Genomic DNA, 17,964 nt, shown 5'->3' with positions numbered 1-17,964 from the left:
ATTTTGGAACCATTTTTAACCTATCATTTCGAAGAACGTCCATGTTTAGATCACTTGACCGGAAATGTAATAAAATTAACGTGAGGAGGTACAAATGTTGACTGGAAAATTTAAGTGACAGTCATTTTTGAAGGGCATCGTCCGTTTTTAGATTAAGTTGAATGTTTGATTTATTTCGCTGTGTATCAGATTTATTCCAGCAAATAATTTCGTTGTCTTTTTTCACCAGCCACATGGCTTTCGCTGTTCTGAGTTGTAAGGTGTGTTAACTAAACTAGCTAGCCAAATGTCGAAGTCTGTGTTATTTTCGATTTACCAAACATTTAAAAAATGTTTTCAAATCTTGGAGAACAATCAGAAAGTATGGAATTCAGTTTTGGCTGAATGCAAGCCTTTAATGGTTTCACTTGGAAACCTCGAAGAGCAGTTGAGGGCGTTTCAAAAGGTCCAAATCGCCAACACCCCTCTTCACACCTTTCCTGATCTGCACCAGCGTCTTCACTTCAAGCTCATACAGGCAGTGGACATAGTTTTGGGAAAACTCACTGACAAAATGTAAGATAAATGATAGCTCACTCCATAAACTCTTTAAAATAGTGCAGAGAAAGCTTGAACACATTTTTTTAAACCAAAAATGACTCATATTTCTTACAGGTGTTCTCTCCAGTCTGTGCGAGATGCTATCAGTAATCAGGTGTCTGGTGCGTTCCAGTTGTATGAGCAGAATATAGGTAGCCTTGACCTAGCTACCTGCACCCAGAGATCTGCAGTCGCTCCATCCATCGCTGACATGTTGGAGTGGCTTCAGGATGCGGAGCGTTACTATCGTCAACAGTATCCTTTCCTGTGTCACTGTATTACTGTACCAGTACTAGGGGTGCGCAATACATTTTCATTGTGTGTGATCTATTGTGGGCATGCCTCTCGACTGCATACTGCTGAGGAAGGCTTGGAGCTGAAACACATCAATTCAGTGTGTGGCATTACACATTTTGAAATCTACCATTTGGAAAAGGTCCTATTGTTGATTTGTGTGAGAAAGGTAGTTTTCCTCATCTACATGTACAGGTTTCTGAGAAGAAAGAACTTGCTGCTGACACTGAGGGCTGATGACCTCTCCCTTCTGCAAACTGCTCCCAAGAGATGGGAGTCCCTGGAAACACCCAGTGGAGAGGAGAGCATATCAGGTAAACCTATCAATGGTGCTCTATTTTCTGTATATACAATGCTTTCAGGAAGTATTCACACATCTTGACTTTTTATACATTTTGTTGTGATACAATGTGGGATAAAAATGGATGTAATTGTACTTTTTTTGTCAACGGTCTACACAAAATACTCTGTCAAAGACAAATAAATTATAAAATGAAATATAAATACTTTATGGAAAATTAAACACTAATATATCTTCATTAGGTAAGTATTCAACCCCCTGTTTCAATACATTTTATAATCATCTTTGGCAGCGATTGCAGATGTGAGTCTTTATGGGTAAGTCTAGAAGCACAGTGGCTAGGAAAAACTCCCTAGAAAGGCCCAAACCTAGGAAGAAACCTAGAGAGGAACCAGGCTATGTGGGGTGGCCAGTCCTCTTCTGGCTGTGCCGGGTGAAGATTATAACAGAACATGGCCAAGATGTTCAAATGTTCATAAATGACCAGCATGGTCAAATAATAATAAGGCAGAACAATTGAAACTGGAGCAGCAGCACGGCCAGGTGGACTGGGGACAGCAAGGAGTCATCATGTCAGGTAGTCCTGAGGCATGGTCCTAGGGCTCATGTCCTCCGAAAGAGAGAATTAGAGAGAGGACACTTAAATTCACACAGGACACCGAATAGGACAGGGGAAGTACTCCAGATATAACAAAATGACCCTAGCCACCCGACACATAAACTACTGCAGCATAAATACTGGAGGCTGAGACAGGAGGGGTCAGGAGACACTGGCCCCATCCGAGGACATCCCCGGACAGGGCCAAACAGGAAGGATATAACCCCACCCACTTTGCCAAAGCACAGCCCCCACACCACTAGAGGGATATCTTCAACCACCAACTTACCATCCTGAGACAAGGCAGAGTATAGCCCACAAAGATCTCCGCCACGGCACAACCCAAGGGGGGGCGCCAACCCAGACAGGAAGATCACATCAGTGACTCAACCCACTCAAGTGACGCACCCCTCCTAGGGACGGTATGAAAGTGCCCCAGTAAACCAGTGACTCAGCCCCTGTAATAGGGTTAGAGGCAGAGAATCCCAGTGGAAAGAGGGGAACTGGCCAGGCAGAGACAGAAAGTTTCTGATTTTTGCAATGTTACGTAGATGGAAAAAAGCTGTCCTTGAAATGGTCTTGATATGTTCTTCAAAAGAGAGATCAGGGTCCAGAGTAACGCCGAGGTCCTTCACAGTTTTATTTGAGACGACTGTACAACCATTAAGATTAATTGTCAGATTCAACAGAAGATCTCTTTGCTTCTTGGGACCTAGAACAAGCATCTCTGTTTTGTCTGAGTTTAAAAGTAGAAAGTTTGCAGCCATCCACTTTCTTATGTCTGAAACACATGCTTCTAGCGAGGGCAATTTTGGGGCTTCACCATATTCCATTGAAATGTACAGCTGTGTATCATCCGCATAGCAGTGAAAGTTAACATTATGTTTTCGAATGACATCGCCAAGAGGTAAAATATATAGTGAAAACAATAGTGGTCCTAAAACGAACCTTGAGGAACACCGAAATTTACAGTTGATTTGTCAGACAAACCATTCACAGAGACAAACTGATATCTTTCCGACAGATAAGATCTAAACCAGGCCAGAACTCGTCCGTGTAGACCAATTTGGGTTTCCAATCTCTCCAAAAGAATGTGGTGATCGATGGTATCAAAAGCAGCACTAAGGTCTAGGAGCATGAGGACAGATGCAGAGCCTCGGTCTGATGCCATTAAAAGGTCATTTACCACCTTCACAAGTGCAGTCTCAGTGCTATGATGGGGTCTAAAACCAGACTGAAGCATTTCGTATACATTGTTTGTCTTCAGGAAGGCAGTGAGTTGCTGTACAACATCCTTTTCTAAACATTTTGAGAGGAATGGAAGATTCGATATAGGCTGATAGTTTTTTATATTTTCTGGGTCAAGGTTTGGCTTTTTCAAGAGAGGCTATATTACTGCCACTTTTAGTGAGTTTGGTACACATCCGGTGGATAGAGAGCCATTTATTATGTTCAACATAGGAGGGCCAAGCACAGGAAGCAGCTCTTTCAGTAGTTTAGTTGGAATAGGGTCCAGTATGCAGCTTGAAGGTTTAGAGGCCATGATTATTTTCATCATTGTGTCAAGAGATATAGTACTAAAACACTTGAGCGTCTCTCTTGATCCTAGGTGGTTGTTGATCATTGCTAGATAGTCATTTTCAAGTCTTGTCATAGATTTTCAAGCCAATTTTAGTCAAAACTGTAATTAGGCCACTCGGAACATTCAATGTCATCTTGGTAAGTAACTCCAGTGTATATTTGGCCTTGTGTTTTAGGGTATTGTCCTTCTGAAAGGGGAATTTGTCTCCCAGAAAACGGACTGAACCAATGTTTTTAAATCTAGGATTTTGCCTGTGCTTAGCTCTTTCTTTTTATCCCCCAAAAACCTTCCTAGTCCTTGCCGATGACAAGCATATCATAACATGATGCAGCCACCACCATGCTTGAAAATACGGAGAGTGGTACTCACTGATGTGTTGTATTGGATTTGCCCCAAACATACCGCTTTCTATTCAGGACAAAAATATAATTTCTTCGCCACAGTTTTTGCAGTATTACTTTAGTGCCTTATTGCAAACAGGATGCATGTTTTGTATTATGTACAGGCTTCCTTCTTTTCACTGTCATTTATGTTAGTATTGTGGAGTAACTACAATGTTGCTGATCCATCCTCAGTTATCTCCTATCACAGTCATTAAACTCTAACTGTTTTAAAGTCACCATTGGCCTCATGGTGAAATCCCTGAGTGGTTTCCTTCCTCTTTGGTGACTGAGTTAGGAAGGACGCCTGTATCTTTGTAGTGACTGGGTGGATCGATACACCATCCAAAGTGTAGTTAATAACTGCACCATGCTCAAAGGGATATTTAATTTCTGTTTTTTTTTTAAAAAACAATCTACCAATAGGTGCCCTTCTTTGCGAGGCATTGGAAAATCTCCCTGGACTTTGTGGTTAAATCTGTGCTTGAAATTCCCAGCACGACTGAGGGACCTTGCATATTGCGCACAGAGTCCATGCAACTTATTATGTGACTTAAGCACATTTTTACTTCTGAAGTTAAGGCTTGCGATCACAAAAGGGTTGAATACTTATTGGCTCAAGACATTTCAGCTTTTAATTTTTCATTAATTTGTAAACAATTCCTATTTGACATTATTGGGTGTTGAGTGACACAATCTCAATTTAATCCATTTTAAATACAGTCTAAAACACAATGAAATGTGGAAAAAGTCTATGGGTGTGAATACTTTCTGAAGGCACTGTAATTACCCTCACCGAATGTAATAAACTCATGTAGTTATTCTGCATACTCTTTCAGATACACTGTTTAAAGTGTCCTTTTTTATTGAGTCTCAGTGAAAGAGAACTACCAGGATGTCTGCAAGATGACTACCCGGTGGATGTGATTGTCCACTTTCAGATGGTCTACAATAACAGGACTCCGTAATGGGTTGAAGAGTAAAAGAACAAACTGGGGTCAGGTTGATCTTGACTTGGATGTGTCAGCCCTGATCGGTGCAGAGCACCTGACTGGACTGGATGTGGACAAAGGAGAGGACTGAACAAGGCAGAGGACAGAGCGTCAGAATTGTAACAGAGCTCTGTTACCATTCTAGCTCAGGTCTTTGCTGTTGTATCACTGTTGACTTCTAAGCAAAAAAAAATGTATTGTGGACAAACATTTGAAATGTCATGGAGTATATGAGAAATGATAAATAGACCACTTTTGTTACACCTCTCTTGCTCCAACTATCTGTTTTATTCAGGATCCCATTTCCTCAGATCAAATGAATTTGACAGGAACTCCAACAGCCTATAGGAGGGCTAGATTGAGCCATCATTATATTACCCAAGGTCAGAGCAACAGGAACACATTTGGAGTTGTGCACAGCTGAACATTTAGCACAGATATGAGGCCCCCAATACTCTGGGCAAACAATGAAAAAAGATCAGTTTGTCATGAACTAAACATACGTAAAAACATAACACCCTTGGAAAAAATCTGTTTATTCTTTTACAATTTTGACTTATTCAAACTCCATTACATAGTCATGAGACAAAATCTGTGAAGTAATTTAACAGACATCTGAGAAGAATTGTGAAAGAAATCAATAAAATCTTCACACCACAAGGCACACAAAACGAATATCTTAAAGATGTTTATGGTGATTGACGTCGTGTCTTCCAGGCATCCCCTGAAGTATTGTGAGCTGTCTGTGCACTAATACTATATATCACGATGTAATAAATGTGTATTGTAGTCAATAAATACATTAGAATACAAATGAGGTGAATAATGAAAGGCATAATGGAAAGTCTCAAACAATATGTAGAGATGAATATGTACAAATACATTTGAAACATATTAGTTCCAATAAATAAAAATGCATCAGGTTCACAGTAAAAGAGTGAAAGATCACTGCAGAGTAGAGCTTCAAATCCAATGCTTCCCATCGTCAAAACCTTCCAGGTCACAACTCCTCACCCCCACTCACAGTCCAAAACATGTTTCCTTTGCCTTCTACTTCCTCTTCTCAACCTTGCTCCTTCCCATACTCCAATTCATACAATTATATTCACACATTTTCTCTTGACTACACATATTCTTTCAGGGGCACGCTGTTAGAGGTGATAGGTTTCGGAGGATCAGGTGCGAGGGGGGAGGGGCGCAAGTTAGGAAAGCTCCGGCCCATGTATCCCCGGCGGTACTCCCCTCCTCCCCTCTCGATATGGGGGCAGGTGCTGCTCAGCACGGCCCCGCTGATTATCAGAATAACTGCAGATGCCCAACCCAGGTAGATCGCCTGGCCAAGCTCTCGCTTGTACATGACAGGCACGTTGGGGTTGTAGAAGTCCTGGACCACCGTGTTGGCGGTCCAGGAGACGGGCACCAGCACGCACAGGCCCGTCAGGATGAATAGCACGCCGCCGGAGAGGGCAATGCCCGCCTTGGCGCGACGGTCGTCGCCAGCGCATGTGGTGCACTTCATGCCGCAGCAGGACACGGTGCAGGACAACCAGCCCAGGAAGATGGCCACACACATGAGGGCACGTGCTGCCTGGAGGTCCGGGGGAAGAGCCAGCATGGAGTCATAGGTCTTGCACTGCATGTGGCCCGTGGTCTGGTAGATGCAGCTCATCCAGATGCCCTCCCACTTGATCTCGGAGGTGAGGATGTTGCTGCCGATGAAGGCTGACACCTTCCACTGAGGCAAGGCCGTCACAGCGATGGCCATGACCCAACCTGTCACCGCGCAGGTGAAGCTGATCAACTGCATGCCTGTGTTGACCATGATGGCTGCTCTCGATGTCTTCTGACCACCTGAAACTGACCTTTAAAACACTTGTCTATGTCCTCTTTCTCACTTCAAGGCCCACTCCTTTGCTCCACCTGCTTTCTCTGTCTGGGCCTTTCACAATCCTGAATTTGAGTCACTCACTGTCCTGTCTTAAACTACCTTCCCTTCTCAAGCTTCTTATGTCTCTGTGTTTCTTTCCAACATCTAGTCAGATGTCTTCAACTCAGCGTTTTTCTACTTTTTCCCCCCCGGTGATAGTCTTCTCTTCCTCCACCACCATCCGTCACTCCTAGCTCTCTTACTTTCCCCCTCTTACAAACTGATGAATTATTGAAGAGTCAATAGCTGTGCAGCCGCTAGTGGCAGCTCACCTATTTTTGATTGATCGAGCTTCAGAAACGGCACCATCAGGCCTAGTGGGTTTGTGGCTAGGGTATAATTGATGTCATCCACTTCTGTCAGCAGCTCTGGCCCTCTAACTTCCCACGAACCCAAGTGCTGAGCTGATCTAGGTGTAGCCTTACCTAGATACGTCAGGCTGATCAAATCTTGATACTCGATTTGCTGGGAGTAAAAAACAACTGATACAGTCCTCTATGAGCAAAAAGGTCCACAGAAGATAAACAAAACATGAACCGATGTCTTGATAAAACACAAATAGGCCTTTGTCCATTTATGTCCTTTGTCCAAGTTCATCCTAAATTAGCCTCCAAATGAACCAAAACTTGATGATTGATGCCAAAGTTGTTTCACTGCTAAAGCTTAAAATGTGTTATGATGGTGTCTTAAAGAACACAGCCTTGGAGAGTGAAGAGGCATCTGTCGCTGGCGCCTGTTGAAGTGTCTTCGTCACAATGCTCACAAAGGGCTCAGAGCCTGCCGAGCCACTTCAGACTCGACGCAGGTTCAGCTTGCTGCCCCCCCCCCCCCCCCGCACGCAAACCCAAATGAGTCAGTCCAATCTGGGTGTTAGGGTATAGATAGCAGGCCAGACCACTTAGTCAAACTGCCAGGTAAGTGGAATAGTACGTCCGTCCCTCCCATCTTCAGAACAACCTCAGTTTTACCATCAACCTGTGAGAGCAACACCGTGTCTGGAAAGAGAAGGGGAACTCGACAGTACAGGGGGAGAGGGAGAGGGGGGTGTCTGTAGGCGGATCAATTAATACAAAGATAATCAAGGGGGCCTCTACAATGGGGCTTAAATGCTCTGCTTTGCGCTACATGGCTAAATGAGCTTTTACAACTCTGCTTTTTGTCTGGGGGTGCTGCAGTGAAAGGGAGAAATGGCTAAAAAAAATAAAAAATAAAGGCAGCTAGGTGGAGTGACTGTTTGCGAGCAGAAAGAATCAGACTACAAAGCAGAAACCCCCACGTGAGAAATACAGGTCAGGTGTAAGCATTCACTCTCCATCTAAGGGATGGAGAAAAGTGGTGTTGCCTAAACAAGTCTCCTTAAATTTACTCACAAAAAAATAAGTGCAGCGAGTGTCATTTTTCCATTGAGATAGTCTGTTTCTTCTCATTCAAGAGAGATTGATTCAATGTCTATGGTCACAAAGCACTGGTCTTCCATATCAAGGGCTGATATCCCATCTTGTGGATTATATCAATGGATTTACATTGTTAACAGTGTGACTGACGGAGAACAAATGATTTATTTTGCTTATCAGCTGTTTGTTTCTGATCTCCTCGCTCACCACATCTCATTGAACCTTGGTGTGCTGATTAATTCAATAGTATGGTAACAAGATCTGCGGTTCGAGTTCCCTTTCTCGTGCGAGTGTGACCTCTCCTTGGCAACGGTGGTCATGACAACAGCACGGGACACAGGAAATGGAATAGGAGGGGCAGTGATACAAGAGAGGGGGAAAGGGGGAGGGAGGATGGGGATGCACAGGCTGTCCATTGTGAATGAGACATATTGGCCCATGGTACTGCATATGATGAATACCACATCGTAAATGAAGGCTATTGCGGAAATCCACCGGAATCATTAGCACACACAAAAGAATACATTAACGTCTAAATAAATGTTCGAAACCCAAATATAAGTCGCCAGGTTTTGATTTGTCGAGTTGGTGCTCCACACACACAGAACATGTTTGACGGAACAGGCACTGCACACCCTAACACACACAATAGCAGTAATTGTTCAAGATGGACATCCCTGATTTTGTGTAATCATCTCCAAGATAGTTGTATCAGCTGACTACATTGTCCAAGTCAACAAATGCTGCCTTTAGATTTACAATTGCTCTTTGGTACATGATAGTGGCTTTGTCATAAAATGACAGTGTCTTATCTTTTGTTAAGCTAAACTGAGTGAGAAGGGTGTTTTCAGGAGTCCATCTAGAGTCCCATCTCCTCAGATTGTTTTTGCTCAGCCAGTAGACTTGTTCTGCTCATTGAGAGAATGATGCCATCTACTGACAGGTTAATGTAGTACCTCTAGTTGTGATTGTGGACTAGTTCTATTATACTGTACATTAAATTATCTACAGTGGCAGCCCTGTAATCACACAACTAATTTATTATACATTGTAAATGGAGCAGAAGACTAGCATTTGCCCTTTGTGTCATGTGTGGTGTTGGGGTAAAAAGCAATAATGGAATGAAGAGAGGAAACACCAGCGTATGATATAGGCATAAAATACCAATTTATTACTTTGCACAATAACACAAATATTCCCTGCAGGCTAATAAAAATAAAAAAATTCAACATGTCACATAGCAATACAGCGAGTGATTAGGCGCCTTTGTGGGAGGGGCCTGAGGAAGCCCCACCCCCTCCCCAGCAGGTCAGACAGGGTACCTTTCTATTGCCATTGGACAGTCACACAGCTCAGACCACTAGCAGAAAACAGCAGAGCTACACACCAGAATAAAGAAAATTAAATTACACAATGTCAAATAACAAACCTGTAGTCATTATATCAAAGAGGAATTAAAAAATAAAATCATGCTCTCTTTCAAACGGGGCACAGAAAGAATGGTTCGTTAAAAAGGTTAAAAAAGGAGGTATTCCTGTGGCCGTGGACACCTTGGGCCGAGGCCCCCCACAGAGAGGAAGTGCGCTTGTGTGGGTGGCCAGCAGGGTGGCGCCACGAGACAGGACAGCCCCAAGAGGCGTGGCAGGGGCACAAACCAGGAAGTGGAGGCCTAAATGGACACTACACTGAAGCCTGTGCGGGGGCGAGAGTTCAAGTCTTTACCGGGCCCACTTTTGAAGAAAGTACCTCGTTTGTCTTCGGGCCACGACATAAAGGCTCGAACGCTCAGCCTCTAGCGGCCTGTGCCTCCGTTTTTTTACTGACATTTGTGTAGGAATCTTTCAAATACGTCTCGAGGAGAGTGGACGATATTGCTAGCCTATAACAGTCTCACTCTTAATAAATATAATTCTAAAGAGATTTTTTTAGAGACAATACTCTGGCATGCAGGCGAGCAAAGTCTAAATGTTACCTTTTTTAAATGTTTATTCTCAGAGCCTAAAGAGCTAGTCCACTGAATGCACATTCCCACTGATTGATACAGGCAACAAAACTAGTTACAGAAACACAAACGGCGACAGAGAGCAGACCAACAGCCACATCGACGAGAAGAATTATAGCTTTTTCCTCATTCGAAAACTGGATTCTGGGTTAATATTGCTTTGCAATGATAATATGTTCAAAACTGGGGAGTCATCACCGCCTTTGGATCCCCTGCTAGGAGACCACACCCACATCCTGGACAATGCTCCAGTCTGGCCACACCCACAGGAACACACTCTGCAGACTACCACACCAGGCTGAATCAACGCAGCACCCTTGCCGCGTGGGAAAAGTAGTGCACATCTCCACAACAGCTTAGCCCCTGCCCCTCAAACTTATTGCATGCAACGCCTGGACCGCCACCATGCTTCCCCTCCCATAGGCAAGCGCCCACGCCCTCGACAGGTAGGCGCTCAAAACTCATTCATAGCAAACCTGCTGCTTAACGTATGGTTTATTACAAAAGGGTTTCTCGCTGAGCCGACCCCCCCTGACGAGGCGTGCACGCCGCCGTCGACCCCCGCCCCATCCTCACCGCGAGTTATGCACAACCATACCCACGACTGTGGTTAAATGGGATCTTTAACCGCGGTCGTGACTGGTCAGGTGCCATTAGATCCAAGGGCAGTGCTTATGCTTTATGTTCATATCTGGTGTTCAAAACATTATTTAATTAAAAAATACCAGAAGTTTAGACTTGGATAGATATACTTGTTCAAATACACACAAACTATCATAGAAACACATTATGAAGTTCTAAAAATGTAACTCATTGCCTATTGCATACCTCTTTTTTTACCACTGTCTGTCTGTCCCAGTTTCTTCCTAATGCCAGCTCTGATTGTCACCTTTCATCCATTCGAACCGAAACCCCCTGCTGCCAACAATACTCACCAGATGAGCACTGATGGTAACCTCCTGTTTTACCAGTCAGGAGTAACGGTGATAGATCAACACAGATGTTCCCTACTGGAGAACACAGCCAAACCATTCCCTAACACCATAAACTACTACATAACTGAGGAGCAGAAGGGCGCATAAACTGATACACCTTGGGCCTCCCTCACACCGGAGGCCCCCCACCTTGGGCCTCCCCCACACCGGAGGCCAGAATGCTACAAAGTGTCTAACTCTAAACCCAGCCACTGATCTCCTAACTACACATCTGGTTGCTGCCGGTTTGATAATTATCATAAATCGTAGATAAGAACATTAACAACAATAAGAACAACATCAAATATACCAACTATGTCTGAACAATAGTTAAGATTAGCCACAAAAACAATTTTATATTAAACTCTTACAAATTCTGCTTTTTGATTTGTATGTATAAATGCATAAAGGTAAGAGAAGAGTGCCCTCTGTTGCTTACCTAGCATCCCCGGTCAGTGCAATGAATTGGCCGGTAGCAAAGGAGACCCCAAAAGTTAAGTGAATGTGTTTTCCTGCTCTGAAAAATTCAGACGACTAGCGCCTTGCTAAAAAACATGCTCCTCCCCAACAATGTCATAACCGTTGAGACAAACAAGTTTAAGGGATGGATCCCCTTCCTCACACGGGGCACCAACTAAGACGGCTTAGCCCAATGCCGTAAACCCTCACGAAGCTCTCAACCATTCAATAGGTCCCATTGCCCAGTCAGCCACACCGGCTAAACCACGGTTGCTACTGCTACACATATACCCACCGGCCTCTGTGAAGCCTGTATAGTTCAATCTGTTCTATAGATGTAAATATTTATATATATATGTAATGTGTGAATATAAAAACATCAAATCTGAGGCATTTACAGCAGTTATCTCCTTGATTTTCCCTTTACAATTCAGTGGCCTGCCATGAAACACACACGCAAAGACACACACGCACACGTATATACACAAACACACTTATTCTTCGCTAAATGGGAGAAGAAAGAGTAATGGGTATGGATACCCAGGTGACCTCGCTTGTAAAAGACTGAAGAAAAGGAGAAAGGAAAAACATGATCATAAAAGGAAAAAAAAAATATTCTCAAAAAAAGGTCCACCCTACCCATGTTTCCACGCATACCCCCAATGACCCCCACCAACCCAAGACCTTATGACAGGTTTTCACCCAAAGGGGCTTTGAGGTAAAAAGTAGACAGAGTCCTGCTTAGCTAGAAGAGCTGCCACTGACGATTGGCGTCAGTCCGCTCCATTGCTCAGTGTTACAAAAAAAACACACAAAAGGAAAAATACAAAATAAAATGGCTCAACTTGTGTATGCGTGTATTTGCTTTCTCTGTACATTGGAAACCCCACGGTCTCTCAGTGCCGGATTGCTGGTAGAAGGCGGCTCAATCGGGAACGCCGGATGTCGTTTTTTCCCCGAAAAGGAAAATACTCCATTGGCACACTTCACTGGCTTCGAACCGCTTTGGTGCAGATCAACACGCAAGAGAGAGAGAGACTGGCAAAAAAAAGAGAGAGAGACAGGAGAGAGAGAGAGATGGGACAGAACTGCACCCATTGCTGGCGTGGCTCAGGCGAAGTACATGGTGTGCTGGGTATCATAGTGGATCTGGACTGCCTTGGCTAGGGCCAGGGGGTCCCGACCGTTACTCTGGCCCGACACGTGGCTGCCCTCCGCACTGCAGGACAGGACAAGAGAAAGGGGTCAGATACATGATAAAGTAACAGAAGCAAAAGCCCAACTGTTTGGTTGCACCATTACAACTTAACAGTCATTTTGAACTAAATCTACCAGAATGTATTTGCATCAACATGCCAAACAAAAATGGTATATTCAGATTTATATCTGCAACATATTATGCATCTAACATATAGGGCAGCTAATACAGCCCATTAGTGTCTGTTCAGGCTAAAATTACATTTCATATACAGTCCTCTGTGTAATTACTGGGACAGTGAAGCATGTTCTCTTTCCTTTTGGCTCTGTACTTAAAGCACTTTGATTTGAAATGGTACAATGACTGAGGTTGAAGTGCAGACTGTCTGCTTTAATTTGAGGTTATATTCATCCATATCGGGTGAACCATTTAGAAATTACACCACTTTTTGTACGTAGTCCCCCCCATTTTAGGAGACCAAAAGTTCTGGGACAAACTCAACAAATTTGTTGGATGCACAGTATTTAATGCCCAATATAAATGAATGGTAAATAATGTTGTCATTTTGGAGTCACTTTTATTGTAAATAAGAATAGAATGTTTCTAAACACTTCTACATTAATGTGGATTCTACCATGATTACGGATAATCCTGAATGAATCGTGAATAATGATGAGTGAGAAAGTTAGACACACAAATATCATACCCCCAAGACAAGCTAACCTCTCACCATTACAATAAAGGGAGGTTAGCATTTTTGGGGTATGATATTTGTGTGTCTAAGTTTCTCACTCATCATTATTCATGATTCATTCAGGATTATCCGTAATCATGGTAGAATCCACATTAATGTAGAAGTGTAATATATTGTTATTTACAATAAAAGTGACTCCAAATTGATTAATACATTTACCATTCATTTATATTGGGCACAAAATACTCTGAAACGCATCCAAAAACAAACAGCAAGTGCAGCCAACAAATTTGTTGAGTTTGTCCCAGTACTTTTGGTCTCCTAAAATGGGGGGGACTACGTACAAAAAATGGTGTAATTTCTAAATGGTTCACCCGATATGGATGAATATAACCTCAAATTAAAGCAGACAGTCTGCACTTTAACCTCAGTCATTGTATCATTTCAAATCCGAAGTGCTGAAGTACAGAGCCAAAAGAAAACGGTCCCAATAACTACAGAGGGCACTGTATATCTGTGATACCCCTCAGTATTCAGAACTTGTGCCTTGCCACTTTCATCAGTACCTGTCGTGATCTTTGTCCACCAGGTGGTAGCGGGCGCGGAAAGCCACCAGCCGGGCGTAGTAGGCTGGCGCGGGGATGGAGACTGAGCGGGTGCAGCGGACGTAGGTGTGGCACAGCTGGTAGGTGAGCAGCTGGAGCTCGTCGGCCGTGAAGCAGTTGTCATCCCACAGGACGTGGTAGTGGGAGGGCCGGCTGGTGCCCTGGATCCCAGCATGGCTGCACAGGTAGAAGTCAAACTCTGAGGGGTGGGTGATTGTGCTGTCCACAGTGGTTCCGGCTGGGACGTTGCCACTCTTTCCAACCTGTAGGGGGGGACACTGGATATTAAAGACACTGGATATGCTGGGGTGCAAGCTGAAGAGGGGCTAACTCGCTCTGCAACCAGTCTGTGTCTAAATCATGAATCGAGTGAACTGTCAGCTCAGATATTACTCCAAAGATAGGAGTTTTGAGAGATGCATTTAAAAAGTATTGAAACACTGCCAAAGGCCTGGTACAGATGTCGTTTTATCCACAAATGGTTTACAGGTGGGTAATCTGATCCTAGACCTGCGGTTAACTGCACCCTCTACATCAGGGATGTCAAACTCAATTCCCGGAGGGCTGGGTGTCCTCGCCCCTCCCATGTACTTGATCGATCATTTGAAAAAGGTAATTGCTTAGGAAGTTCCCTAAAAAAAACACAGACACTGCCCTCCAGGAATTGAGTTGACCCATGTAGAGCAGGGGTGTCTCCACTCACCCTCTCGGCCTTGTCTGAGCAGAAGAGGCGGGTGTGGTGGCGTTTCTGAACCACGATGTAGGTGATGCCCGGTCGGTAGTCCTCCTCCAAGCTGATACAGGCCTTCCTGATTGCTATCAGCTCCGGCCACGCCACCTACACACACAGCCACCCACACAGACATAGAAACAGTGAGATTCACATTGCATGGGAAAATGCATTGAGATGATTCTCTGGTTGAGTCAAAGTTGGCTGCGTTTACACAGGTAGCCTAATTCTGTTCTTTTGCCCAATTATTGGCCAAAGATCTGATCCGATTGGTCAAAGGACCAATAATTGAGCAAAAGATCCAAATCGGGCTGCCTGTGTAAACGCAGTGAGATGCTATATCCAGGGCACTGTGGCACAAATCACTAGGGACCACACTTGTTCTCTTCTATCCTTTACATTATATCTCAAGTTGTAGAGACAGGGTTAATTGGAGAGGGAGATCCGTCTGGATATACTTTGAGTCAGTATTGAACCGTCAACGCCCAACACTGATAAGACACCGTGGTTTTGCTGGGGTGCGAGGGGCCGCACCTTTTAAAGGGATAAGCAGCCACAGACTCAAAATGAGAAATCATAAAGCAATGTCATTCAACGGTCAATTCAGAACAGAGTCAAAACTTGAAAACCCACAAACCCTAATGAACCGAAACGACACGCATCAAACCCTCCCAGTCACCCCCTCCTCACCTGTTTCATTTGGCCCTCGGACACGCCGCCGCGGTAGTAGATGATGCGGGTGGGCTTGAAGCGTGTGGACTTGTAGAACTGGATGAGCAGCTCGCGCACCATGTTGGTCAGGTCCTGGATGACCTCCTGGCTGTACAGCTGCTCCTGAGACAGGTCCTGGCGCGACGTCTGCACGCGCACCGTGGCACAGTAGCGGCTGGGGTGGCCGTCCATGCTGCCCACCACCGCCGCGATGGAGGGCTTCTTGCCGTCGCCGGCTGGAGGGTGAGTAACGTCCGCCCCCAGGAAGATGACAGGTTGCTGGAACACAGAGGGTCTGGAGGTAGGGAGAGGTTTACATTATTTACATGTTGTTTTTTTAAACATATGGCAATAAAATAAACGTACGTGTGTGTGTGTGTGTGTGTGTGTGTATATGAGTGTTGCTTTGCTCTTAGAGCAGAGGTATAAGTCTTCAGCACAATACATTTGAGAATTGATTGACATGTTATGGACATAACAGAATGTGGATAGGCAATTGTATGTTGTGTGGGTGTATTGCGCTTTCATTGATGATTAAGCAGTGGGCTGTTTTATTCACAGTTGTACTGCATCAGTGTTGCCTTTAGGCAATTTCTTCAAAGCCATGAAGGCTTGGAAGACCATCGTGAGAACAACATCACTTGCAGCGAGACACAATCTTGAGTATACCACATTGAACAAACACAACATGTAAAGTGTTGGTTTCATGTGCTAAAATAAAATAAAAATATCTGACATTTTCCATACACACAAAAAGCTGATTTCTCGCAAATTTTGTGTACAGATTTGTTTATATCCCTTTTCGTGAGCATTTCTCCTTTGCCAAGATAATCCAGCCGCCTGACAAGTGTGGGATATGAAGAAGCTGATTCCCCTTGTGCTGGGGACAATAAAAGATGTCTCAAGTTGAGGAAGCGTGCAATTGGCATGTTGACTGCAGGAATGTACACCAGAGCTGTTGCCAGAGAATTTAATGTTAATTTATCAACCATAAGCTGCATCCAACGTCATTTTAGAGAATTTAGCAGCATGTCCAACCAGTCTCACAACCGCAGACCACTTGTAACCCACACCAGCCCAGGACCTCCATAGCCAGCTTCTTCACCTGCAGGATCGTCTGAGGGGTGGTGGGGGTGCTGAGGAGTATTTGTCTGTAATAAAGCCCTTTTGTGGAGAAAAACTCATTTCTGATTGGCTCCCCATGGCCGCACCCCTGCCCAGTCATGTGAAATTACATAGATTAGGGCCTAATGAATTTATTTCAATTAACTGATTTCCTTATATGAATTGTAACTCTTTAAAATTGCATGTATGAGTATGCGTGTGTGTGGTTGCCACCTCTGATGGGGCACAAGGACGTTGTTGATGCCACCCAGTTTGGCGTTGATCTTGAGGCAGAGGTTGGAGAGGGTTTGGGGGGACGTCTTCACCACGTTCTTCACCTGGACACACTGAGTGGCCATGCCCAGGAGAGTGTCTCCTACCCGCTTCACCTCCGCTGTGGCACCAGGACCATAGGGACACAGAAAAGTAATTGAGCTCTAATATTCTCAAATGCAAGAGTAGCTAGTAGATTGGTTCTCTTAACATTAAGCATAAATAGTGAACTAGTGTTCCTCAAGGCACTAGTGGAAATTGAGGGGGGTTTGCTCCCCTACCACCATTTTCAAGCCTTCCAATTATATTTGATCAAATATCTTATACAAATCCATAAGAGGAAATGCATTTTTTTTTTAAAGACAGTAGGAAGAGACGGACAACCTAGTTGAAGTTAGTTTGCCCTTCTTTCAACATAATAGATCTCCCCAAATAAAGAATAGATTTCCCAACTAAAGTAGTATGATTCTTACCGTAGACAGGGGTTTTGCCGGGCAGGATGACCACGATGAGCTGCAGTCCCACATAGGACATCTTCAGGTGTTTGAACATGGGTTCCACGCTGTCCGCTCCCTGGGCGTATTTACAGAAACACGGCTGTCCCTGGATGGGCATCCCCGCGTCCTTCGAGATCTTCCTCAGCTGGTCTGTGAAGCTCCTAGAAAACCATGAACAAACCTTCAGGGAATCTAGTCTAGAGCCAGAATACTGCATTCAAACTGTTGAACAATAAGTTGAAATTCTGTGGTCAAAATCCTAACTTAAGATATATTTGCGTAACTAGTATGCATACATCAATGGGAGATGTACATCATATTTTGGATAAGCCCACATATCTTAAAAGTTTGGATTTGGCCCTAAATGAGTAATGATCACCACACAGACTAAGCAGGGCTATGGAGATTTGTGGGAATAGGAAAAGAGAAAGGGTGAAGGTGTGTCTCCCATGTTGACGGGCAGATGACTCACTTGAGCAGGTCCTCTCTGCACTGTTTCTGTGGGGCGAAGCAGGCCACAGCCCACACCTTGATCTCGATCCCGGCGTAGAACTGCTTCCCCCGCATGTCCCACACGCCCTGGTTGGGCGTGGCCACGGTCTTATTCTGCGGAGAGAGTCCCTACGCTCTTAGTGAACCCCCCGGTTTAACCAGCCGACACAGCAGATAC

The 17,964-nt window shown here is 44.3% G+C and overlaps 3 protein-coding genes and 1 non-coding gene across 13 annotated transcripts in view; 1 reads left to right on the top strand and 3 right to left on the bottom strand.

Moving 5' to 3' along the window:
• The first annotated feature begins 45 nt into the window (after positions 1 to 45).
• On the top strand, positions 46 to 4,993 carry airim (AFG2 interacting ribosome maturation factor). Of its 2 annotated transcripts, none has more exons than XM_029663635.2 (4): positions 46 to 555; positions 655 to 834; positions 1,069 to 1,187; positions 4,612 to 4,993. In XM_029663635.2, exons 1-4 carry the CDS (start codon positions 287 to 289, stop codon positions 4,659 to 4,661), a joined length of 618 nt encoding a protein of 205 aa, XP_029519495.1. In that variant the 5' UTR covers positions 46 to 286; the 3' UTR covers positions 4,662 to 4,993. The 2 variants fall into 2 exon arrangements, with proteins under 2 accessions (XP_029519495.1, XP_029519496.1); XM_029663636.2 differs by having other exon boundaries at positions 47 to 555; positions 4,574 to 4,993.
• A 94-nt stretch (positions 4,994 to 5,087) lies between these two features.
• LOC115131699 (claudin-9-like) lies at positions 5,088 to 7,470 on the bottom strand. Its single transcript, XM_029663634.2, has one exon. It carries the CDS (start codon positions 6,546 to 6,548, stop codon positions 5,850 to 5,852), a length of 699 nt encoding a protein of 232 aa, XP_029519494.1. The 5' UTR covers positions 6,549 to 7,470; the 3' UTR covers positions 5,088 to 5,849.
• A 1,720-nt stretch (positions 7,471 to 9,190) lies between these two features.
• The window catches only part of ago4 (argonaute RISC component 4), a 32,964-nt gene continuing 24,190 nt past the window's right edge, over positions 9,191 to 17,964 (bottom strand). For 7 of the 9 annotated variants that reach the window (XM_029663627.2, XM_029663630.2, XM_065020514.1 and 4 more), the window contains 7 exons: positions 17,767 to 17,915; positions 17,271 to 17,455; positions 16,759 to 16,918; positions 15,400 to 15,715; positions 14,683 to 14,817; positions 13,941 to 14,242; positions 9,191 to 12,701 (listed from right to left, as the gene is read on the bottom strand). In XM_029663627.2, coding sequence (XP_029519487.1) covers positions 12,593 to 12,701; positions 13,941 to 14,242; positions 14,683 to 14,817; positions 15,400 to 15,715; positions 16,759 to 16,918; positions 17,271 to 17,455; positions 17,767 to 17,915 — 1,356 coding nt within the window. In that variant the 3' untranslated portion in view covers positions 9,191 to 12,592. The remainder of the gene's footprint in view (positions 12,702 to 13,940; positions 14,243 to 14,682; positions 14,818 to 15,399; positions 15,716 to 16,758; positions 16,919 to 17,270; positions 17,456 to 17,766; positions 17,916 to 17,964) is intronic. The other 2 variants (XM_065020515.1, XM_065020517.1) reach the window with 1 other exon arrangement.
• On the bottom strand, positions 15,983 to 16,066 carry LOC115132888 (small nucleolar RNA SNORD35). Its single transcript, XR_003864144.1, has one exon. It is a non-coding gene; the product is annotated as a small nucleolar RNA SNORD35 (small nucleolar RNA).

The sequence above is a fragment of the Oncorhynchus nerka genome, linkage group LG7 (assembly GCF_034236695.1).
Source record: "Oncorhynchus nerka isolate Pitt River linkage group LG7, Oner_Uvic_2.0, whole genome shotgun sequence".
Taxonomy (NCBI): Eukaryota; Metazoa; Chordata; class Actinopteri; order Salmoniformes; family Salmonidae; genus Oncorhynchus; species Oncorhynchus nerka.
The sequence above is the reverse complement of the archived record's forward strand: the minus strand, read 5'-3'. Positions and strand labels throughout refer to the sequence as shown.